At 28.5% G+C, this 25,007-nt stretch overlaps 4 protein-coding genes and 1 long non-coding RNA gene across 6 annotated transcripts; 3 read left to right on the forward strand and 2 right to left on the reverse strand.

Moving 5' to 3' along the window:
• Nucleotides 1-2,425: 2,425 nt before the first annotated feature.
• On the reverse strand, nucleotides 2,426-5,489 carry LOC100165804 (triosephosphate isomerase-like). Its single transcript, NM_001162204.2, has 4 exons — nucleotides 5,216-5,489; nucleotides 4,938-5,146; nucleotides 3,120-3,338; nucleotides 2,426-3,055 (listed from the first exon to the last, which is right to left on the reverse strand). Exons 1-4 carry the CDS (start codon nucleotides 5,322-5,324, stop codon nucleotides 2,849-2,851), a joined length of 744 nt encoding a protein of 247 aa, NP_001155676.1. The 5' UTR covers nucleotides 5,325-5,489; the 3' UTR covers nucleotides 2,426-2,848.
• Nucleotides 5,490-5,719: 230 nt separating this feature from the next.
• On the forward strand, nucleotides 5,720-10,865 carry LOC100163771 (INO80 complex subunit C-like). Its single transcript, NM_001162700.2, has 5 exons — nucleotides 5,720-5,925; nucleotides 7,934-8,058; nucleotides 10,013-10,112; nucleotides 10,174-10,241; nucleotides 10,303-10,865. The coding sequence occupies exons 2-5, from the start codon at nucleotides 7,984-7,986 to the stop codon at nucleotides 10,432-10,434; spliced, it is 375 nt and encodes a 124-aa protein (NP_001156172.1). The 5' UTR covers nucleotides 5,720-5,925; nucleotides 7,934-7,983; the 3' UTR covers nucleotides 10,435-10,865.
• Nucleotides 10,866-16,134: 5,269 nt separating this feature from the next.
• On the forward strand, nucleotides 16,135-17,276 carry LOC107885217. Its single transcript, XR_001680375.2, has 3 exons — nucleotides 16,135-16,669; nucleotides 17,133-17,183; nucleotides 17,255-17,276. It is a non-coding gene; the product is annotated as an uncharacterized LOC107885217 (long non-coding RNA).
• A 934-nt stretch (nucleotides 17,277-18,210) lies between these two features.
• On the reverse strand, nucleotides 18,211-18,844 carry Atp5j (ATP synthase-coupling factor 6, mitochondrial). The gene is made up of 2 exons (NM_001162031.2): nucleotides 18,757-18,844; nucleotides 18,211-18,681 (listed from the first exon to the last, which is right to left on the reverse strand). The coding sequence occupies exon 2, from the start codon at nucleotides 18,672-18,674 to the stop codon at nucleotides 18,366-18,368; it is 309 nt and encodes a 102-aa protein (NP_001155503.1). The 5' UTR covers nucleotides 18,675-18,681; nucleotides 18,757-18,844; the 3' UTR covers nucleotides 18,211-18,365.
• Nucleotides 18,845-19,182: 338 nt separating this feature from the next.
• On the forward strand, nucleotides 19,183-23,148 carry LOC100168541 (protein DDI1 homolog 2). Of its 2 annotated transcripts, XM_003248146.4 has the most exons (7): nucleotides 19,183-19,589; nucleotides 19,652-19,849; nucleotides 20,376-20,863; nucleotides 21,507-21,696; nucleotides 21,777-21,833; nucleotides 22,009-22,088; nucleotides 22,442-23,148. In XM_003248146.4, exons 1-7 carry the CDS (start codon nucleotides 19,322-19,324, stop codon nucleotides 22,520-22,522), a joined length of 1,362 nt encoding a protein of 453 aa, XP_003248194.1. In that variant the 5' UTR covers nucleotides 19,183-19,321; the 3' UTR covers nucleotides 22,523-23,148. The 2 variants fall into 2 exon arrangements, with proteins under 2 accessions (XP_003248194.1, XP_001948469.2); XM_001948434.5 differs by lacking the exon at nucleotides 21,777-21,833.
• Nucleotides 23,149-25,007: the final 1,859 nt, after the last annotated feature.

Genomic DNA, 25,007 nt, shown 5'->3' on the forward strand with positions numbered 1-25,007 from the left:
TTGTCTCTATATTGGATTTTAAGATTTTAGACTAAACTAAACATTTAAATTCAATAAAAAATCAAGCCATCCATTTAAAAATAAGTAAAATCGAGTTTATTAATTTTTTTTTGTTGATAACTTAAAAATAGATAATTCATTTTAAATTAAATTTTTAGACAATTTTTAGAGTTAATTTATTTTAAACGTAGTTAATAACTTTTTCAAAATATTCAACGTAAGTATATTTCTTAAATTAGATTTAGGTAATATTTTATTATCCATATTATTTTTATAATTATTGTCATACGGTTTAACTAGTAACAATTTTATTTTTATTTGTCAGGTCTTTCTGTTACACCCTATATTCACCTAAAAACCTGTAGACAAAATTAAAAAAGAGTGGGATTAAGTCACCACTTTATAATAATGTAGATAAAAGTTTCAAATCCCCATAAAAAAATTTTTGAATTACAACAAAAAACTAAAATCATTACTCTTCGTTTAAATATTTAATTTCGTCCTTATTACATTTTTAACTTAATAAATCTATTAAAAAATCTAGTCTATGTATCTTTAACATTTTTAAATAGTTTTGTTAGACTTTGGTGCTTAACCACTAGCACTAAGAGTTCATCAGGATTTAGTAATAAGAAACAAAATAACGATTTTAACAACGAAATATACCAGCGGTTATATTAATACTGATTCTTACAAAAACACATAATAACCAAACAAGTTAAAAAAAACAATATTAAAAACGCAACACTAGAAATAGCAAAAGCAGCCGGCACACAGCTCAGACCGGGCTCCGCTCGCTATATCGCGAGGAAAACAACTGATGCCTCACGGCTCACCCTAAGATTAATCCCCGGTGAGGCGTTAGGGCCCAGTGTTGCCAACAGTTTTGATAACAACTTTAAAATAACTTTGTATAACATTTTGAAGGTTTTTGATGGAGTAAAATTTTTTTTTCTATTGATACCTATTTATAAAAAAACAACTAAAAAAGATTAAAAAATTAAGTTTGAAAATTATATAAAATAGGTATAGAAAATGGTTATATAGGTATAATTTGGTGTAAATGTCAAGTATTTATGGTTATTCGTTTTTGAATTACCTACACGAAAATAAGAAAATCTTATGAATATTTTAGAAAACTTAAATACAATAATCTTATTCTTTGTTGAAAACTAGTTTTGCGCAAGGTCTTGTAAGCACCTCTCGAGTTTTGATTCACATACTAACTGAAAATTATCAAAGATACATAGGTAACCACAGGCAGTCACAATATTTTTTATAAGCGTTTAAAATTCATAAAAATCACAAAAATTTACTATCTATTTAGTTTTTAGGTAGTTAAAGATTTATTATTTATAACAATTATAATATTTATGCTTATACCTATTAGGTCTGAAAATTTAAGACATGGTTCCATATAAGTTTTTCTTACATGAGTAATAAAAAGTTAGCGCAATTTAACAATTATTTTTTATGAGTAGCTTAGTTTAGTTTAAATTTGACAAAATTCTTCAAAATTATGAAAATGTTAAAATTATTTTATAATTAAATACTAAGAAAATTAAATTTTTATAGCCAAGACTTGGCCATTTAATACAAGGTTTCAATAAAGGTTTTACTGAAACGAAAAAATATAAAAAATATAAATTAAATACCATTATTTCTTTTACAGACATTTTAAGTTAAAATTGGACAAAATTCAATATTTAAACGGAGAATAACAATTTTAGTTATTTTTTAGTACCTAATTCCAAAATATTATTAATGGGGATTTAAAACTTTTATGGCATATATCATTACACTTATATAAGTACACAAAGAAATTTCCAAAACATTTAGATTAATTTTAAGCTATTGCCTATTTATACCACGAGGCACACATAAATCTATTAATATTGTACTACAGTAAGTCAGTATTGATTCAAAAGTTAATATCAATAATATATGATACAAATATTGAAATATACACTATTTTAATAATTCAATATTAATAACGTCATAATAAAATATGCAATGTTTTTGACAAAAATTAATTCAACTTAACCGTATTAATAGTAAAATAAATTACTATAATAGCAATATAAATATATCACAAAATATACTAAGGCTGACAGTCAACAGACTATCTTCATTCATCACTCAGAATAGTTTTTTGTATGCGATGATTTATCATTAAAATTCAAATTTAAGTTCTGACACATAGGTATTATATTGCTTACAATTACATTATGACAAGCTATACTCGAGTCTCAATACCTAATGTACAACAGAGTGATTACCTATTTTCCCCCTTTCATCCTTTTTATCTTTTTTTATTCTCTCGTATCTATCATGGTGTACCATAAGTGTAAAAATAGGAAAAAAAATTGTCCCATAATAGAATATATGGGTGCTTAGTTACTTAGTAAAAATTAACAACAAATTATTTTTATATTTAGCTTCCTTTTTGAAAAACAGGATATTTTATTGTCCCGGAGATAAACCTAGGACAATGGGTCAGATAATTGATAAATAGAATATAGGGTCACATTAGACATACATATTATGGTGTAGGTAGAAAATGCAAGCTATGTATTACACATACAAGATGTATAATGAGTATTAATTAATGACAATATATAGTATAATTTATTTATTGTGTAAACATGTAAATTTTGAGTTTTTGAGAATTTTAAGTTTTGTTTACTACATTAATACACGAAAATTAACGAGTGTTCAATGAAAATTTAACACACAAAACATACATTTTATTTACAAAATTGTTGCTTTGATCAATTCTAAATGGTATTAAGTTACCTATTGCATCAAACTCATTAGAAAACAACAATAATGTATTCACATATTTATATTACTGATTAGCGTTGACTATTTCAACAAATTCTGGTTTTAAGGATGCACCTCCAACCAAAAATCCATCAATGTCGCATTCTTTAGCTAATTCTCGGCAATTAGATGATGTCACAGATCCACCATAAATGATGCGTGTAGTCTTGGCAACAGTTTCATTTACTTCATCACTCAACCATTTTCTCAAAATTTTATGGACATCTTGGGCCTGGATAAAAAATATATAATATAAGTACACAATAAAATCACTATAGATTTGTTTAACAACTTACTTGTTGAGGGCTAGCAGTCTTACCAGTACCAATGGCCCAGACTGGTTCATAAGCAATAACTACATTTTGCCAATTGCATATTTTCTCCTTAATAGCTTTGATTTGCTTAGCTACAACCGCTTCAGTTTGTCCAGCTTCACGTTCTTCAAGAGTTTCACCAATACATGCGACAACAGATAATCCAGACTCAAGAGCATGATTTACTTTTTCAGCAATGAGCTGTTCAAACATTTAAAACAATTTAATATTAATGCCAAGGTTTTTAACTGGGAACTGGGGGGAAACCCCACTCATAATCATACCTAATATTTAAATCATACCTATTTATTTAAAACCGAATTTGCTATTAGAATTTAGGTAATAAAGAAAATTATTTTTCCAAAAATAAATATGTAGTTATTGTGTCAATAACCATAGATAAAATAAAAATAATAAATTATGTTTTTAAACTAACTAATTAATTAAGTTTATCTTTAATGTTTTGATTTATTTAAAATGTGTATGCAATAGAAAACTTTATAACAAATTATTTTTCAATACATGAAAATAAAATAATTCCTTCTCAAATACAATGGATCAAAATGACATTCACATGTAAAACTTAATTGGTGAAAACCAAGATCACATGTTAAGATGTTTGGAAGTACCCACATAAAACTATTTTTTTTATTTGACATGTTTTTAATGTTGATTATTATTTATTCAATTAATAGACTATGATCTAAAGCTTTTTCGTTTTATTTTTTTGTGTGTATTTAATACATTATGTTTATGTCTGTACTAAAACAAGATTGTTTATTATGATTTAATGATCAGAAGCAAATAAACTAACATTAGAGTTTAGACTAGAGTCCAATAATCATGTTGAAAACATTTACATGTAAAAACTAAAAGTGTATACCACATTAATTCTTGGTACTTATTGTACCTATATTTTATATTATATCATAATTAGTAAAATACTAATATTTTCATATTTTTATTTAATGGTACCTAAATAAACTAAAAAAAAGTAAACTATAAAAATTAAAAACATTTTTAACCATAATTAAATAGATCATTGACAGTCCTAACTCCTAAGTCTGTTAAAATGGGAAGAAAAAAGGTTGGTATAGTGTAGTACATACCAAAAAACATTAGGGACCCAACTATACTCTGTTTCACCCACTCGGCTGACCAAAACACGTTTTTTCCATGCATTTCCACTACAATCAGTACATCGGTAAGAGTTTTAACACGGGCGCCCGACGACGGCTGGCGATGACTGTCCGCCAATCACAGAACGCATAGCCATCGCATGGGGGGGGGGGTCAGGCACTGTTTGGCGGCTCAGTCTGCGTGTACGAAAGCGGTTACTCTTAGTTGGAACAGAGTATAGTGTAGTATCTACTATTAGCCTCTAGTGGAACAAATGCACTTCACCATGCCCCTTAGGCAGTCCTTACAAATTTCAAATTTTTTTTAACATTTGTTTTTCAACTGATTTTGAAACAGTTTGATTTTATTGTGAAAACTATTATTAAAAAGTTATAACAAAAAAACTTTGTGTCTAAGGTGAAATATATTTTCCAAAAAAAAAAAAAGTATGTTTGGCACTTCCTTGGCGCCATCGCTACGCTCCACCAACCTAAAATAACTATTCATTTGTTATGAAAAACTACGTCTAGTGAATCTTGAAAAATAACTAAAAAAAATATGATATTGGGAATGCTCTCATCCAAAAAAAAGTAGACATGGTGTAGAAGTAGAAGATAGTAGACCAAAGAAAACCACCTACTTAATGTTAGTTTTTACTTTTCAATTTAATGCAATACTTACAGTATCAGTTTCTTGAAATATCTGCCGACGTTCAGAGTGACCTAAAATCACCCAATCAATACCAATATCTTTTAACATACTGGGGCTTATCTCTCCAGTAAACGCGCCTTTTTCAGTTTTATAACAATTCTGTGCTGCAACATATATGTTACATGGCGCTTTTTCTTTGACAAAATCCAAGTATATGGCTGGTACTCCAATCAAAACCTCTATAAAAAAAATCTTTAAGTAACTCTCATAACCACATCTCAATCTATTAGGTATTGTCATTAACTTACCAACATTAGGGTCCAAAGGTCCCTTTACTAAATTGCTGAGTAGTTCATCAGCAACTTTCTTCGTACCGTTCATCTTCCAGTTTCCTCCAACAAAGAATTTGCGTGACATGTTGGCCGTTGAGAAAAACGATCTAGAGGAAAATAGATTAAGGAATGGAAAGTGAAAAGTGAGAAAAATATAGGGAACGAGAATCGATGAGCAATGGACGCTGCTACGGCCTACGCCCTGCGTACGTCAAATAGAAATGAACTAACGAAGTGATGAACGCCGAATGCCGACCATCAAAACTATTTTGTGGTCAAATGGAAGTTTTCAAATTGATGTTGATATGAGCCGTGATAAAGCGTAGGACATACTCATGACCTCTAATGTGGAACTTGGATCGTAAAAAATAAAATAATCGAACATAATATCACAGTAGTATATTCTGTGATAATATTTTGACAAGACAAGATAACTATATTATGATAACTGATACGTTACCGTAATTTGTGTCGTTACTCGTTGTTGCTTGACGCTTGCTGCTATAATTTGTCGTTTAAACTTTGAAATTAATTTAAAATACAAAATTTCTCTGCTCTCGTTAATACTTAATTCATTTTTTTTATACTAATCTTAGTAAATACTAATTAAATACATTATTGATATTAGTACCTTAATGTTATAGTATTAAAGTACTATAGTATTTAGCGGTATTAATTATTCTCGAGTAAGTATGTAATATTATAATATTATTATGTATAATTTATTGATAATTGTAAAATAAGAGCCGGATTAAAACTTTTTGCGCCTAGGGGCAATAATTGCACCTCCTTGCTATTTACTGCCCTAGCCCTTATAGTTTGATATTTTCGCTATAATAGCCATCTGGTGCTCTGGCCCTGATTTTAGCAGTTAATACCGTAGGGTTGCTTATTCTCGGATAAAAGACTACTAGAGAGTTTAAACAAAACTCCACCACTCACCAGACTCAAAGCCATGAAGCTATAACACTAATTGAGTCTTATAACAAATCAAAATATAATTCTAATAATAATGGTAATCGTTCAGTACGTGGCCTACTGATTGAAAATTGAGTTAGTATGTGACCTACCAAGACAATTATCTTTATTACCAATCTATTAACAGATAAGATACATTTTTTAAATTAACTAATATACAAAAAGTGCACTGCTAAAAATATTTTAAAAATAAAATAAAATTTTTTTATAACAACATAATTTTAGGACATTTTTTGAATAGTTTTGAAGTTTTGCTGATATCATATTACAATACTAATGTGTATTCATACATTTTTTTTAAACTAATATTTTATTTGACTAATTTTGACGTTGTTAAATGTAATCCTGTATTATTTTATATTTGTATTACTAATGTATTAATTAAATAATTACCAACATAATTTTACGATTTTTAATTTGACTGTTTTCAAATAAATTATTGGTATAACGGTAGGTCACATACTAAACAAAGACCATAATAATAATACAACCATTGATTTTAAAATATACTTTATTTTTAAGTATATTTTAAAATCAATGATACAATCAAAATTATAAAAACGACTTACAAAAAAAATTATACTTCTATTTGGGTAATAATCGATATATAACTTATATGTATGTTTTATAAGTATATAATCAGTATTATTCCTAAATTTTTGTATAAGGTCGTAGGTGTGCAAGATGATATAATTTTCTTAATCTAAAACAGTTGTTATTTAAAAACTACTTTATTTAAAATATTTTTTTTTTGCATTATTTGATGCTTTTTAATTTTATCTCCAAAGCAGAATATTACTCATGTTGTCATTCAAAAAAGTACTTTGTAAATTTTATTCATAAAAATGTAATAATTTAATTAGGTTCAATTTATGCAAAAAAAAAATTGTTCTCAAAATAATGTGTCATAGGTATTAATGTATTATGTTAATTAATCATCCTGTATATAAAATCTATCAACTATTTTCAATAAAAAATCATATTTAATAAATAAATAATAAAAATTTTTGAGACAAAAAAAGTGTTAAACTAATTAAAACAATTAAGTTATAAGAAAATTAATTTTTATTGAGATTCTTCTTTATTCTCACTGATATAATATAAAGTTGTTGAAGGTTTAAAGCACCTTTTAGGTCATATCAATACTTTAAAATTATAACACAAGATGTTTGTCTTGAAAATAAATTTCATTAAAGTTCAAGTTTATTTATAAAGAAAAAAAATTGTAATACACTGTTTAAAGTTCATTGCATTATATAGAAATGGATTGTAAAAAATAAAAGTAAATAATTTACAAAAATATAATGTTATAAGTTATAACTTATAGAACTTACCTTTTAAAACAATTCAGTAGGTTTGCTGACATTTTTTTGTTAAAAAATTAGTAACATTACTGTTCTAATTTGCAAAGTACTGTGGCCATTGAGTAGTAAAAACACCCAGGGATAATACACAAACATGGAAAAATATATGAAAATAACAGTGCTGTAAATAGGGGAGCAAAAAAGCAACTTGTACCCGCAAACCATTTTAAAGGAATAAAATGTGGATGCGGAAAAAATAAACTTTTTTGACTATCAATTGGAAATAAAAATTTACTATTATTCAATTAATATTTGATACCGAAAAAAAAACATAGTCTATTAGGTATTTAGGTAATACACAATATTTTTTTATGAGAAATCAAACACATTCCTTTTTCTTTATTATTTTCAGTTATATCTATTACATAAACACAATTCAATGTTTTGATCTTCAAATAACTCATGGCAAATAACCCTGTAGACGAATTATCTCAAAGAGAAGAAAAAAAACATGTGTTCAAAGACTCTTCTTTTGACGTAAGTAATCAAATTAAATACCCTAAATTATTATTTTGATTTTTGATTAATTTGAATTATTTACATTCAGAAAACAAAACCTGTTGTTTTTTCTTATTTTATCTAGATTAATGTATGTGTATGAATTTTATAAATGATACAATATGTAATCCATATAGGGTCTTGAATTTTAAGTATGAACATTGAATACCTCTGCAACTCTTAAGTATACTCTGTTCAAAATAAGACGAAGAAATATGGCTGAAACCAGTTTTTGTGGGCGGCATTCAAAAAAAATAAATACTTTGTAAATCTAAAAATCATTATAATCCTAACTTGGTACAATGGTACAACAATAAATGCTAGTCAGTCCATCAAACTATCAATATACATCATTGTACCAATATCAATTACTCTACTGCATATTTTATTATCTAAAATTTGTATTGACTTCAAAATAAATTTAGAAATTAGCACATAGAAAATAACTCTACCAGTGGCAGTTCCTTAGGAGGGCGCTATAGCGTACTGAAGCTATAAACACTATTTCAAATATTTTCATTTATATTAGTTAATACATAGTTTGCAAAAATATGTTATGCTTTATGGTTATAATAGGACCAACAATACTTTATGTTCCTAGTTTTTCACTTATATTTATACACACATACGAGTATTTAATTTACAGCTTTAGGACCTTCTTCAATAGAGGCATATTTTAGATTCAGAGGAAGCTAATGGTTTTACAATAATGTTTATTTTATTTTTTTATCATGTAAACAAAATTCTACCAGAAGAAGTGTTTCGATTTCAACATATAGTATCTTATATTTTATCAAATTGTTTCAAGGTGGTACTTGAGAGGTCATTTTTTGATTTTCTGAATAGTTTTTTAACGCCACTAGAAAAACCATCAAAATACCCTATTGCTAAGCTATTTTTTTCAAACGCCTAGCTTATCACCATAGAAACGAATAAAATTTTAAAATAACCGCTAAAAACTGTTACACTGATTCTTCGCTCAGAATGGTTTTTTTATCGAATGCAATTGAAGGGTGCAAATGCAATACGTGGTATTGCCAAAATTTCGAAAATCGAGTTAAACATCGATACTTATGGAAAAAAAAAATGAGGAATTCGATTTTGCAGTCAGAATTAAATTATATCGATTACTTTTATGAATAAAATTGATTTTAGAAATGATGTTCAATGCATAATGTGATATTGCCACATTTAATGTCAATGCAAAACGTGGTATTACATATTCAATCATGTTAAAGTCAAAATGTATTATTGCCCATGTTATTAGTATTGAAGCATACTTGATATCATTGCAAAACGTGGTATTGGCAATATTGCATTTTTCTTCAAAACGTGGTATTGCAGGAAATAATGCGTTTTGTATCAACAGAAATAGGAACAACTTTAAAACGTGATATTGCCACTACCTTTTCAAAACCTGCAATACCACATTTTGGTCTGACACAAAATTTTTACAATTTTAACAATGTTTACAATTTAGGTAGATTTATTTTGACACTATCAATCGTTTAGTTTTTATTTTTTACATATAAATAAACTTATTCTGAATGTTTATAGTCGTCAGAAAATGTATTACCGTTTTCCTTGATTTGTGAACATTTTGGTTTTTGGCAATACCACCTTTTGCATTTCCACCCTTCAATTGTTGCATTCAAATTTAATACTGGTATAAATTATACCAGTATTAAATTGTGTATTATACCGTATAATACACTATCCTCTCTGAGTACCGAAGGCACGATGGACAAACTTCCACCACAGCTGATTTGCTGCACTTACCCGCTTCTTTAATATATTTTTTTTTCTAAGGGTAGTTGTTTAGTACATATTTTTGAAACAACAAATACCCAGTGTGTACTGTGTAGTAAATTTCAAATTGTTTATGAAATTGGGTTTTAAGCTATTAATGAGTATTTAATAACTTATGTTACAGAACACCAAAACTAACAATGGAAAAAAAAAATTGTGGCGTTCATTAAAGCAAATAACAGCTCAAGAAAGAAGTTTACCCTGGCCTGATAACTCTATTAATTGTAAATAAACCTTATTAATGCTTTATACCTCATATTTTATTTCTATGATTTTTATTCACAGATAGCAGTATTTCTGCTCCCCCGTCATTCAAACCAGCCAAAAAATATTCAGATATTAGTGGATTAATTGTAATAATATTAAAATGTTTATCTATAAATACTCAAGTAACATGTTTTTTTTTTTTTTTAGGCTAAATATAAAGATCCCCAAACATCTTTATACTATGCTGGACATGAAGAATTCAGTACTGTAAGAAATCTGCCTAGTGATATTATTACTGGATATCTGACTTTACGAGGATCGTATAATCCTATTGGATAATATTACTACAGTTGATACGATACTTTAACTTGAAATAAGACTTATAAATAAAATTAATAAATATATAGATAACCGTAAAATGTGTATTACCATATTGAATCATTAAATAATAATGAACTTTATAAATCAATGTTTATTAATGACTCTATCATCTTTATCTCATTTTGGCACTTATGTTTTTCACTGCATTAGCCCTAGGTCACCTAAGGCTTACTCTCTGTAGCAGCGGTTCTCAACTTTTTTTATATTCACGTACCACCTACAAAGTTTGAAAATTTACATGTATACAGAGTTTTATTTTATTAAGAACTACAAAATTATGATAATAATATAAGCATTTAATGCATAAAAATAAAATTAAATATGTAAAATTTTTATTTATATTATTATTAAATAATATATCAAATATACCAAATAATTTCTAATGTGAACGATCCATTTCATTTTTTTCTTTAAAGAGAGATGTTCTTATCGTCCCACCTATGAGCTTTCCGCGTACCACTAGTACCACAGGTTGAGACATGCTGCTCTATAGACTATATAGGGTAGGTATATTGTTTATATATAAATACCTATATAATTATTATATATTTATATATATATGTAATGTGTATCGTTCATTTGTCTCATATCTACGTTTCCATGATACCGTTTTTTTTTTAAAATTAAGTAGATGCATATTATGTTCGGCCAGAAAGGCTGATTTCTTTTTTAATCGATTTGTGGTATTATTACGTGCAGGAGGTGCCAATTTCCTTTAAAACTAATTGTTTTATTAAATTTGTGTTGGGGAATAGAAAATCTGCTTATTATTATTTATTGGTTAATTAAGAAATTCACTAACACAATTTCATGCCCGATCAAACGTAAATGTAATATTATTATCATACATAATACACATTATAATTCATAAAAGCAACCGAGCATCACGAGGCGTTACTAATTTTAACATTAAATATCCGCTAATGATAATAATATATAGTTCTATATTATTTCGTCGCCATAGAATCAGAGAGATGTATCAACCAAATGCAAACTTTTTAGAAAATGGTAATTACTATATTATATTATGACGTTTTTAAAAAATGATGGAATTTAGTGTTAATTGCATTACAAATGTTCATACTCTTAATTCCTAGGAAATGTTTTAATTTAGGCCTTAAATTTAATTTACTCAATTATAAATACAATTTTAATCTTAAGTACGGAGGTACGTTACTTTAATTTATTCTAATCCAAATTGTTGTATTACTTTTTCTTAGTGATGTAACGGCCATGTATAACACATGCAATTCACCAAAATTAATTTTTTTAATAATATTATGAATAACACAATCAGTAAGTTACAAGTTTTACACATTTCATGATATTTTACTTTTATTAATTATTATCAATCTATTTATAGATAGGCAATATAGGTATATTATTTTAATATAAAAACAAATTTTTTTAAAAAAGCAAATATTTTTAATTTTCAAATTAAACATTTGAATAATGTAATGGTACCACAGAATATTCTAACTTGCTAATTTCACATACATGCCAAATTATTATGTTCTGTGACCGAACTACAATTTTACTCACTGGACGGACTCGAATATCTTGCCACAATCATTAATTATTATAATACAATTATTCGTTATTGTGAAAATAACTATATAGTCGTAGATTAGTGTATTAGTGGATACAACAAATTATAGTCCTTTGACAGTTTGACACTCAAGTTACGGATGAATTTAGTTTTTATAGTCAAGAAACTTCAAATTGTTTAAAGTAAATTTATTAAAACGTTGATACATTTATAACGGCTAGGTATTTACAATGGTATTGATAATTTTACAATATCATAGTTTACATTATATTGCATATCTAAATAAATTATAAATTGTACAATATTGAAAATGGTACATTTTAAACTTTTTGATATTAACCAAACTAGATAGGTACTTACAACTTACTACCTACTTAGTACTTTTAATTGAACCTACTAGAAAAAAAATAATTAATAGGTATTTCTATTTTCTATGCAGTACGGGCACGAGTATATTCTCGCTGTTCGGTCCTAAATCCTAATCAGCCCCTTGTCGTGACAACTTATTGTAACTAAATTAATTAAATTAAAAGTTGTACTTGATGAGTGGTTTCCATCTTACTAATGAAGTAAATAATTCATCATCAAATATTGAAGCAAGTTGGTACCTATATGCACTTTAAAATAGTAGTTTTCGCATGAACAAAATACATGTCTTATCTAAAAAATTAACTTCAAAATAAGTACAGAGTCCCCTGGATAGTATTAGTTATTACCTTTAAATTTGATTTATAAAAAAATAGTTGAATTAATTTTAATATTAAAGTTAAAAGTAAAATTGTCCCGTTGTTAGGTTAAATATTTGTTTTGAGACGGAGATACATGACATGGGTAAGAAATTCTCATGATATCAAAATACTTACATACAACTTATTTACTTGATTCAGGGTAATTTTTCGCTCTTAATCCGCCTTCAGGGAAGATCGGCAGTCGAGTGTGAATGTCTAGTCACAGTTTGGGCGGTTGACATGTGTGCGGGCCGGGAGCGTACAATAATAATACGCGCGCCCGGACACCAACTTAGGGTCTTTACACCACTACACCTAAGTCCTAAAAATGTAGAGAACAAGCTGGGTGTGTAATGGTGTAATAGCTCGAACAGTAGTGGTTGGGATCGCCTAGCAATTACTGTCGGCTATGTAGTGCATGTTGTGTAATTATGTGTATTTGTGTATGAATGTGTGTATGTGTACATGGTTTCTGGTAGGTAATCAAGTTGCTGTATAATAAACGGATTTAAATAATTGATGCACAGAATATAATAAAATAAACTCACCTCAACACAAATGTATATAAAAAATATAATATTGAATGGCTTTTCTGGCCTAACCGAAATAATAATAATAATATGATATAAGGATGCTATTTGAGCCGCTATAAAATAGGTCTCTCTGGTCCCACAATAAAAAAACAATAAAGACAATAAATATAATAAAATAATAAAGACAATAATAATAATGGTATGATATAAAAAGGTTAATTGAGCCGCTATAAAAATACCTAGTGTGACCCTTCTGGTCCAACAATATAATATAATAATAAGAGACAATATACCTAATAAATGACCGTCCAACCTTATGGCTAACTTTATGGCCAACCGAAATTAAATATAATTGACGCAGCTATTTGAGCTGAAGCTCGTATAAGATAATATGCAGCCCTTCTGGCCCAACAAAATTATAATAATAATTAATAAATGATATACGACCCTTGTTCGAATACGGACGCGTTTTCGCGCCACCGTGGCTCGATATATTCTCACCCAATGACGCAGCGGTCGGTGGAAGTTCGCGGGTGAGCTTATCCCCTCCTCCGCCGATCGTTAGCCGCTGGCCGTGTGTGTGGCCACCGGTTGTACTTGTACAGTTGTACAATGTACATAAAGTTTGTCTTTTCCGGGCGGTCGAACCTGACGCACGGTGCGTCTGTTGGCCGCCGTTTACCTTGCTTGCCCGGTGGACCATGTATACGGCCGATGCGTTTTTTATTGTTAAGTCGTCGTGTCTGTACGGGTTGGACGACGCGTCGCGTTTATTGAAAACGCCGAGATATATGCCACCCGAGATAGTCGGGAAGGATTATTTGTTGGGCCAAAAAGCGTGAAAATTGAATACCTACAAGGCTCCTGATATATTGTTACAATAGAATTGAAAAATATTAAAAATACACAAGCACAATTTTTTTTTATAAGCATTTAAAATTTGAATTTTGACAAAATTTAATAATTATTTTATAGTTAAAAATGTATAAAATGTTTAACTTTTATAGCTAAGGATTGAAAATTTAAAGTAAGGTTCCACGTAAATAGGTTATATATAAATTACCTTATTCACAACAATATAATCAAATATACTTACTAATATCATAGGCTGACTGACCGTCTTCGCTCAGAATCGTTTTTCTTATACAATGATATTATATCATTGAATTCAAATTTAACACCATCCATTACAGTAACATACTGTACAGCAGAGCCAGAGCGACACCCACTTGACCACTTTTTTTTCCTTTTTTTTTGAAAAAATATCGATTACTTTGTCTATGTAAACTTGTTGATCTCGGTCTCAATGAATGATCGCCAATCCAGTGATTCTTTCTAGTTTCATGTAACATGTAGCATCACAGCAAAGTTTTTACTGTTTTAAGAGCGGAAAACTCATCTCTGCTGAAGTTTAGAAGTTATATTAAGTGTAAAACTAGCTAAAATTGTTATTATAGTACAGTCAACGAAAAATGAGCCGCGATTGTAGCGCCCAAGTGGCTTTTTTTCAGTAGGGCTATTTAAAAACTATAGCCCTACCGAAAAGACGCCACCCGGGGCACTACAATCGCGGCTCATTTATCGCTGGCCGTACTATAGTGAATGTATTGTTGGAAACCACGAATATTCCTTCCACAGAATCATTTCCTCTTGCAAATGTTTAATAAAAGCTTCTTTATTTGCAAATATGTCATAATCTATGTATATTTAAGAACTGATTCAAAATAGATTCAAATATATGTACTGCGTTTTCTTGTATTTTAGAAATTAATATTTTCGGCACAAATATTCCTAAATTATACAAATCCAATGTTTCTTCCTTAAATCTGGATTTCATATAATTTATCATAAAATCTAAAAACGGAATGTACACTGATACACGGAAATAGTCTTCTACATTTTTAGTTTCTGGATTTGGTCTGTGATGCTGTATTGATATTGTTCTAGGCTCAAAAAAAAATTACAAATGGAATATATGAATATAATATGATACTTTTTTTTGTAAACGGGGGGGGGGCTTGTATACGCCATTGACCCTTGTGGACGTGGAGTTTTGTGGTGCACGCAGTGGACCCATAAATCCGGGTGGCCCAATCAGTCCCTACTCGTGAGCCACATTCACTTTACCAGCCATTATTAAATTTTTTTCATATTGTTAGTTTACAAGAGAGAAGAAAAATAAATTGTTTAAATTTTTATTTTAACTTCTAAATGTTACATTGATTGTCCAGAACTATTTAGTTTTCTCAATTTTAATGTCCCTCAGTGTAGAACTAGGTCTACTACTATTTTTTTTATGTATTTTTACAAAAACCAAATTATGCTTTAGCCTCACCTAGAATGATGTCATCAGCAAACGTAACAAAAATTGATTTATTTAACTTTACTACCTACCTTAGAATCTTTTAGTAATTATGTGAATAGAATTTTTTTTATATTATTTTATATTTTTATTATTGTACCATTGTATCATTTTTATTATTATTAATATCAATTTAATTACCGTATTTGTACCTACTATTATATAATATATTGTATTTCGATCTTATGATCCGTTGAAATTTAAAAATAAACAAAATAAATAATTATTTAAAAATTATTCTTATAAATTACTTATACTTAGTCAATCCCCAGTATAATTCTACTAAGGATTTTTTTTTCCAACTACCACAAAATATACAGGGTGTCTCGTGAGGATTTACCTATTAGCCGTAGAGGGGGACTCGCCGCCCGGACAAAAACCGGTTTTTTGCTGTTTTACTTATTAATTAAAAAAATTATTAAAAATCAGGAAATTAATGAAATTAAAATGTTGAAACGTCAATATTTTCAGAAAAATTAACTCTACAAAATGGCAATCTTCAATATTTTTTTAAATAATTAATTAAAAAAATAATTTTTTTAACTTTTTTACCAAAACATAAAAAAAAAATAAAAAATTAGTTATTTGTAGTGCTTACCTCTGTGAGTCTTAATAAGAAAACAGAATTACGATATCTCTATTATTTCAGGAGATATCGCAATGAGTAAATCCTCACGGGACACCCTGTATGTCACAGTTGAGATAAAAATTCTACATCTAGAATTTTTATTGACTTCATATTTCATTTAGAACAAAACACAATATATAAATAAATCTGCCAGGGGGAGTTGCTTTAGAGGGGGGCTATAGTGGCTAAAGCCACCGCCCATCACCTATTGATACTATTTCAAGTATTCTTTTTCATTTATATTAGTATATAATTAATATCTTAGATCATATACAATGGATGGAGCCACAGCTCAATATTTTGATGTACGCATGTTAGTGATAAGTCTCCAGTTGTCGCAAGCGACTGGTCGCATATTTTTCCCAATGATATCATTGTATAATGTGATCTAAGGTTAATACTTAATTTACAAAAATATGTTATACTTTATGTTTTTAATAGAACCTACAATTTATACTTCATGTATCTAGTTTTTTACTTATACTTATATATACACATACAAGCATATAATTATATTAATTTACATATTTGGGACCTGGACCCATATTCTTCGATAGAGGCCTTTTAATATATTTTTTTTTTTCTAAGAGTAGTTTAGCACATATTTTTGAAAAAACAGAAAGTACCCAGTGTGTGCGTGTAGATAATTTAAAATTATTTATAAAATTGGATTTTAGGCTATTGATTAGCTATTCAGATTTAACTTATGTCACATAGCATAAAATTACCAATGGAATCAACAATTTTGGCATCATTAAAGCAATTTACAGCTCAAGAAAGAAGTTTACTCTGGCCTCATAACTTAATTAATTAAGCTTTATATCTCATATTTTCTTTCTATGATTTCTGTTCACAGATAGCAGTATTTCTACTCCTCCATCATTGTAACCAGCCAAAAAATATTCAGGTATTAGTGGATTAATATTGTAGTTATATCAAAATTTTATAATATTTAGATAAATACTCAACTTTTTTTAGATTCTGAACGGAGCAAGGAAGCTAGTGGTTTTACAATGTTTACTTTTTTTTTTTTATCCTGTAAACAAAATTTCTACCAGGAGTGTTTCGATTTTAACATATAGTATCTTATCTTCTAGAAAATTAGGTTAGGTTAGGTATGTGGTACTTTAGAAAGGTCATTGTTCTCAATAATTTGGAACGCCATGGGAAAAACCACCTAAATACCCAATTGCCAAGCTATTTTTTTCTGACACTGTCTATCACCATAGAAACAAATACAATTTTAAAATAACCACTGAAAACGGTTGTACTGATTCTCCACTAAGAATGTTCTTTATTGAAAGTAATCATTGTATTCAAATCAAACACTGTAACAATATACAATCCTGTCCGAGGACAGAAGGGACGATGGACAAACTTCCAACACCACTGACATATTCAATCTCAGTGGCGGCCCATTGGCCGTGTTATGGAATACATTTTATATTATAAAATACAGAGTACCAACCATTATATTCCTAAAAACAGTGTTGAATACAACGTTGAACGTACTATTATCTTAAGTAACAACGACCTATTATAAGCAATAATCGTATAACATATTTTTTATAATAAATCAGTCCCTACTTCCTACTAATTAAATATATCACTAATATATTATGTATGTGTTATAAAAAGTATATAATAATGAAATATTACAATTAACTGCTATAAGACTTTATTGAAAATTGTTTGTTAAGATGATGTTAAATTTTGATTTACTTTGTTTAGCCCCCCCCCCCATTCGAAAATCCTGGGTACGCCACTGTTCAATCTCGCTTTTTTTTCTATCTTACAACCAATTTTAAAGACTTTCAAACATCTTTATCCTATATGTTTCATTCTTCAATTATCCTATTGGATAATATTATTACAGTTGATACGATTTTATAACTTGAAATAAGACTAATAAATGAAATGAATAAATATATCAGTAACTGTAAAATGTGTATACTATATTGAATTATTAAACAATAATGAACTTTATAAATCAATGTTTATTAATGACTTCACCATCTCTTAATCCTATTTTTGCATAATTACATCACTACTTATATATATTAATATAAAAACACAAAATGTATTATCTTCAAACTTGTGGGTCGACTTTGGGTTCATCAAATTTAATTGTTGGGAATTTGGTAGGATCTTCATTTGGGCCAATGTTGTATTGTCTGCCGATCTTTTCTAAATCATTCTTGTAACCTTTATCGATTGAAGGGTCAAACGTCTTAGAATCAAATTTTCCTTTGTACTCGCGGATTTTATCCAAGAACAGTTTTTGGATTGGATCTGAAACGTTGGTCATCAACACCGATGTAGCCGATATATTACGACGAACAAATCGACCAGCCGATCCAGTGACATTCAATTTTTGTAATAAATTAAATGACAACATGTTTAATCTGAAATATTGGTTATACATTTTAACACGTACATTACCTTATGAAATATATAGAAATAAATCTCAAAAAACTCACCCTGTGCTAAGTTATAACTCGTGGAGCAAGCAAAGAACTGGTCTGATAAATGTTCTAACTCCCAAAATGTGTGAAAATTTGTTGAAAAGTTAAATCTCAAATCATATGTCCCAGTGTCATATTATCTCTAAGATGAATGTCAATTTTTTTTTTTATATGATTAAAAACAGTGTATCCAAAATAAAATTCTTCGAAATAATTATTTGTATAAATATAGACTTTTTATTCGGACACGGATTAAAATTTGAAACACAAGCAAGATTTTTCAATATTAATTATATTTATATTTTATTTTAACTATTGTTGTAACTTCTATAAAAATATTTTACAATTTTCTAACTGTGAAAAATTGTTATTTTACAACTACGTTGCAGTAATTCATGTTTTCTGATAAGCTTGTGGCCATGACAACAATAACAAAGAATGACTGGGTGGTTTTCTTTATTTAAATTATTTTAAGTTAGAACTAAGTAAATATTAGATAATAGTAAACACTAAACACTAAACAATTTTTAATTAGATAATTTACGTGTTAGGAAATAATAAATTCTAGAAATTAAACACAATGAAGATTACTGTCACAACACACGACGACAACTTGATTGTACTTGACGTAAGCGAAGATTTAGAACTAATCAATTTCAAGGCACTATGTGAAGTAGAAACTGGAATTCCATCACAGGAGACTGGACTAACACACAATGGTCAGCTTTTGGTTGACGATTTTAGTACAATGAAAAACTTAGGTGTTCGTGAAGGAGATGTTATCATAATTCAAAGAGTTGCAAGTAGCGCTACTGCAATGGATCACTCATTTAGCAGTCCAAGCAATAGTATGCATGTGCAAAAAAATATGGTATTGGACCTCGTAACTGTAATTCTTTTTGTTCTTTAGATATGTTACCACAATTTGACTTTAGCCGTATTCAAGTGCCTGGTTCGTCTAATAGCAATAACCCAGGCACCAACAGACAACACCAAATGCAGGATGCAGAATATGTTAGGAACTTATTTCTCTCCAGTCCAGAACAACTAGCTCTTCTTAAGCAAAATAATCCCAGACTTGCAGATGCCTTGTCCTCAAATAAAATTGGTCAGTAGTTAGTCGCACCTTTTAATAATAAATTTAAGGCCTTAGTTATTCAGTATTATAATTAAGTAGGTTCCATTATAGGTAGATGATAATAATTGGTGACAACACAGGGCCAAATTTAATAAATATTCAATAAAATTCTTAATTCAGTACACTGTAAGATATATAAATTAAATCAACATTCAACCCTACGGGCTCTAGAGCTACAAGTTAGAATATAATATTTGATATTATTACATTATGTTATACATATATATATATATATAATTTATGCACTTAAATAAGTTGATAATGAGAACCATTAAATTATGAAACATTTCAAAGGAGGTATTGTTTGTAATTAAAAGTGTGGACCAGTTATTGTCTTGAAACAAATAACATTTCACAATATCTAATAGGATTTAACTATGAGCTAGTTTCTAAATTTATACTACTTTTAAAAATAAAATTGATGATTTATTAATGTATAAATGTATAAATGAGAGTAATAATAGTATGGAAATTGAATTTTTAATTTATTTTACAGAAGAATTTTCAAAAGTCATGGCTGAGCAAATGGAAGAACGAAAAAAGCGTGAAGACCAAAGAATTAGAATGATGAAAGCTCATCCGTTTGACTCTGAAGCACAAAAGTTAATAGCAGAAGAAATACGTCAAAAAAATATTGAAGCTAACATGGAAGCCGCTATGGAATATAATCCAGAAATGTTTGGAACAGTTGTCATGCTTTATATCAATTGTAAAGTGGATGGATATCCTGTGAAAGCTTTCATTGATTCCGGAGCTCAAACTACTATAATGTCATCTGCTTGTGCTGAACGATGCAACATCATGCGTTTAGTTGATAGTAGATGGGCTGGGTTAGCTAAAGGTGTTGGTGTACAGAAAATTATTGGCAGGATACATATGGTCCAAGTTGCAATTGAAAATGATTTTTTAACAACCAGTTTTTCTGTTCTTGAAGATCAGCCAATGGACATGCTTCTTGGATTAGACATGTTAAAAAGACATCAAGTAAAGACTATGAATATTTAAATTTTCCAAAAAAATCCATTTTATGAAAAAATTGTCTACCACCTATTCTCCTTTTAATACCCAACACATTATACTCCTCATCACCTGTTCTTAGCTTATTTTATTCACATATATATATACCAAGTTTGTGTTCAAGAGAACACATTTTGTGCTTTTAGTTTTAATATTAGTGTGTATTGACCTGTTATCAAAGTTATAAGTTGTATTAAAAATAATATCTTAAGCCTAGGGTTTTATTCATATTTTAATTTTAAAGTGAATTATAATTGTAAAATATTACAATTTAAAAATGTTCATAACTGGCTTTAAATTTGAAATATTAATAGAAGCCTAGAAAATGCCTTAGATAATATTATTTCCTTTAAATTCAATAATAGGTCAATTAACTCTAATTTAGTTAAAAACACAAAATTGGTTATTTTGAATTCAAATTTGCTATATTGCGCATATTTTGTTAGATGAAAAGCACACATGCTAGATCGGCATTCTATATGCTAATTATGTCTGTGTATTTACTTTTATTTTTTCTATATTCTTATAATTTTTTTATATGGTAAAATATTGTTATTAACAAACATTTTTAATGACTAAATAATTTAGATATACTTATTTAAATTATTAGTGTTGCATAGACCTAGAACATAACGTCTTGAAGATTGGAACAACAGGGACTGAAACTCCATTTTTGCCTGAAAATGAATTGCCAGATTGTGGCCGTTTAACTACATCTAGTGATCATGATGGATCTAAAAATGAAGAAAAAGAACTAAAAAAAGCTATAGATGAAAGTAAAAGAATGAATCAAAGTAGCGGTAATTATTTAGTTATTTTTAAATGAACATAACCTTCTTTTTTTACAATTAAGTATATTGTAAATATTATAATTAATTAGACAAGCGGAGAAGAGATGCCTACTTTGTCCAAGTTACAAATTTCCTAATATTTCCAGGTACCTTTTTCTTTCCTACCTGTATATGTTAGTACTTATGATGATACTGGTAGTTATAATAGAAATTAATTCTTTGTAAATATGTATTTTGTTAAATATTTAATTTTATTATGCTAGAAAGATATTCCATCTAATCAAATTTTTTATAGTTTATCTTTTTTTTGTCGTTTTTTAGGTGGTAGCAGTAATTCTAGTCAATCATTTAAAGAAACTGATATTACAGAACTGATCAACTTAGGATTTTCTAGAGAGCAGGTAAATTATAATTAAATATGGATAAAAATATAAAATAATCGCTTTATCTAGATGCTTGACTATTGTCGGTATACTGAACAGTGTCAACAACTTACATACAAAAATTAACAGAATACAATTATATATTATTTTGGCATATTATAGTCGTAGATACTAGTGTATGAATTCTAGGCATAATATTGTATATCATATTTGGTTTCATAAAATCAACTTGTAACTATATAATTTTAAAATTAAAAAAAAAAAACTATCCCATTATATTATAAAAATGTGTGCGTTTGTACACGTTTGAAAATAATTCAAATATAATAATATAAATATATGTACATATATATATATATTTTTTTTTTTAGGTTATTCAAGAATTAAAAAGATTCAATGGAAATAAAAATGAAGCAATGGCATCCTTATTTGCAAAAATATTAAAATTTTGACAGTTGTCAGAAGTTTTTAACAAAATTAATATAAAATATTCTTCCTCTTCGAGACTGTTTTTATTTTTCAGTCAATTTTAGTTTTAATTTTTAAAACTTGTATTTCATTATTTTTATTATTTTTTGGCTGAATTTTGTATCTATTAATAAAAATAATTTAACATTACCTTTTTAAATGAAACTTATAAATACCTTAAGAAAAATGATGAAACCAAGTTATAATATTTTTGATTACATTTAGTGTCTGATTGATATAAAGTTGATGTTAACCATTTAAAATTCTAATAAAATCATTTGAATAAAAGGTGTTTATGAGTTTCTAATAAAATCCCTCTAGTATTTTTTCCCCTTGGTTAAATGTTAACTTCTTTGTATTTAGAGACTGTATTTAAAATATAAAGACCTATTGTCTATTATTTACACAATTACATAAGTGCATTAAAGGTGTTAAGTTTTCGTTCGGTTTATGTAGACTTATATTTAAATTAAATAATAACAAATAAATAAGGTTTGGGATTATTAACCACAATGCTAAAATATTGAATGTAGTTTTTGCATTAAGTACCTAAAATATTGTGTTCAAAATAAAATATGCATGTGTATAAAATAAAAATAATAATTAAAAATATCATTGTGTTATAATTAATTTGCAATATCACTTTGTACTCCTTATTTCTCTATTATTAAATAATAATAGAGAAACAAATAACTGTGCTCCTATATTAAAGAGCAACACTCCTCTTTTATTTTTATTGTTTAATACTTGGCCAGTTTCTGAATGAGGCAGAAACTAGACTTGGCCGCAATGTAGATACTACTACTATGATTCGCTGTCTTTTTTGAGAAAAAATCTAAACCTTTAATTTTTTTCCGAGTTCTTATCTCCCCATCACCCAAATAAGTCATAAGTGCGAGTACATTCGATAATGATGTTTTATGCCAGTTTCTGAATGAGGCATAAACTAGACTTTCCCGCAATGTAGATACCACTACTATGATTCACTGTCTTTTTTTGAGAAGAAATCTAAACGTTTTTCTTTTTTCTGAGTTCTCTTCTCCCCACCACCCACGTAAGTCTTAAGTGAGTACATTCGATAATGATGTTTTATGCCTCATTCAGAAACTGGCCATGTGTTAAACAATAAAAATAAAAGAGGAGTAGGAGTGCAGTGAGGACGTGAGGTTATGAATTAAAAAATAGCAGACTTGGACACAATGTAGATTTCACTACTTTGATAGGCCGACTTTTTTCGTTGCGTATCCAGTATATTAATCCGTGGTAGGGAGTTTGGAACTTGCCATTTTTTCATGGTTATGTTTTTGTTGGGGATATTATTTATTTTTGCGGGCTTCAGCATCGTGGACGACGTGTTATTATTATTTATTTTTTTTTTTATATTATGTCGTAGATTTTCTCTTGTAAGACCGTTTGGGTTTCTGTTGAGGAGCTGAGAAATTTGACTCTGAGCGTTGTCAACGCCAGGCAAAAATACCCAAGTATAGTTTTTTATTTTTCGTCGTCGAGACTTTTTAGATTGAATGTCTGTTAAGTCTGGCCTATACAAAGTTCTTAGACGATCGTGGCTATTTTGGTAACTCCTTCTTTGTATTATAATGATAATTCAGTGATAATAATTCCATTCAATTGACAATTCATAAGAGAATGCAATTTGTCATCAATGTTTTCTTATGACGTTATCACGTAAAATTTTCGTTCGTAAACCGAAGAATATTATTGAAATATTCTGTATTTGAATAATTATATTATATTTTGTATTTTAATAAATTAAATGTACGAAAACATTATTATGTTTTATAATTTATATATATATAAGTCAACTACAAACTATTTCTTATTACCATATTGTAACGCTGTTTGAAAGTAAACGTTTATGCGTGCTAAGCGTGCCACTTCATACGTTTAAAAAAACACTCCCTGAGGCGGCATTAATTTTGAAAAAAATTTAATTTTTAGATTTTTCCCTTTTGTTACACTGTAAGACCTACCTTTGTGTCAAATTTCACGTTTTTACCTATACGGGAATTGTCTTATAACTTTGATGATCAGTGAGTGAGTGAGTGAGTAACAATTTTGCAAATTGTGAAATCCTCCCATTTTGAAATGGCACAATATTAAGGGCTCATTTTCTTACAGCGTCCTAAACTACTCGAGATTAATCTGTGTCTTAAATTTCAAAAGTCTATCTTAAGAGGAAACAGATATATATATGTTAGAAAAACTGGGCGAATTGGTTCGTGTAAAGATCACTGGCATTGCTGAACTTGGCCTGGCGCACTGCCGTGCGCTCAGATATATTGTTTTTGACAGTGGTGTATACATAACTTTTGTATGGAGGGGGGATCAGTTGCAAACAAATTATTATGGAACAAAAATACCTAAACCTAGGTATGTGCACATTTAAATACCTAATAAATGATAAAACATATATATATATACAGGGCCGTCCCTAGGGGGGGGCGTGGG

Source organism: Acyrthosiphon pisum, chromosome A2, assembly GCF_005508785.2.
Source record: "Acyrthosiphon pisum isolate AL4f chromosome A2, pea_aphid_22Mar2018_4r6ur, whole genome shotgun sequence".
NCBI classification, from domain to species: domain Eukaryota; kingdom Metazoa; phylum Arthropoda; class Insecta; order Hemiptera; family Aphididae; genus Acyrthosiphon; species Acyrthosiphon pisum.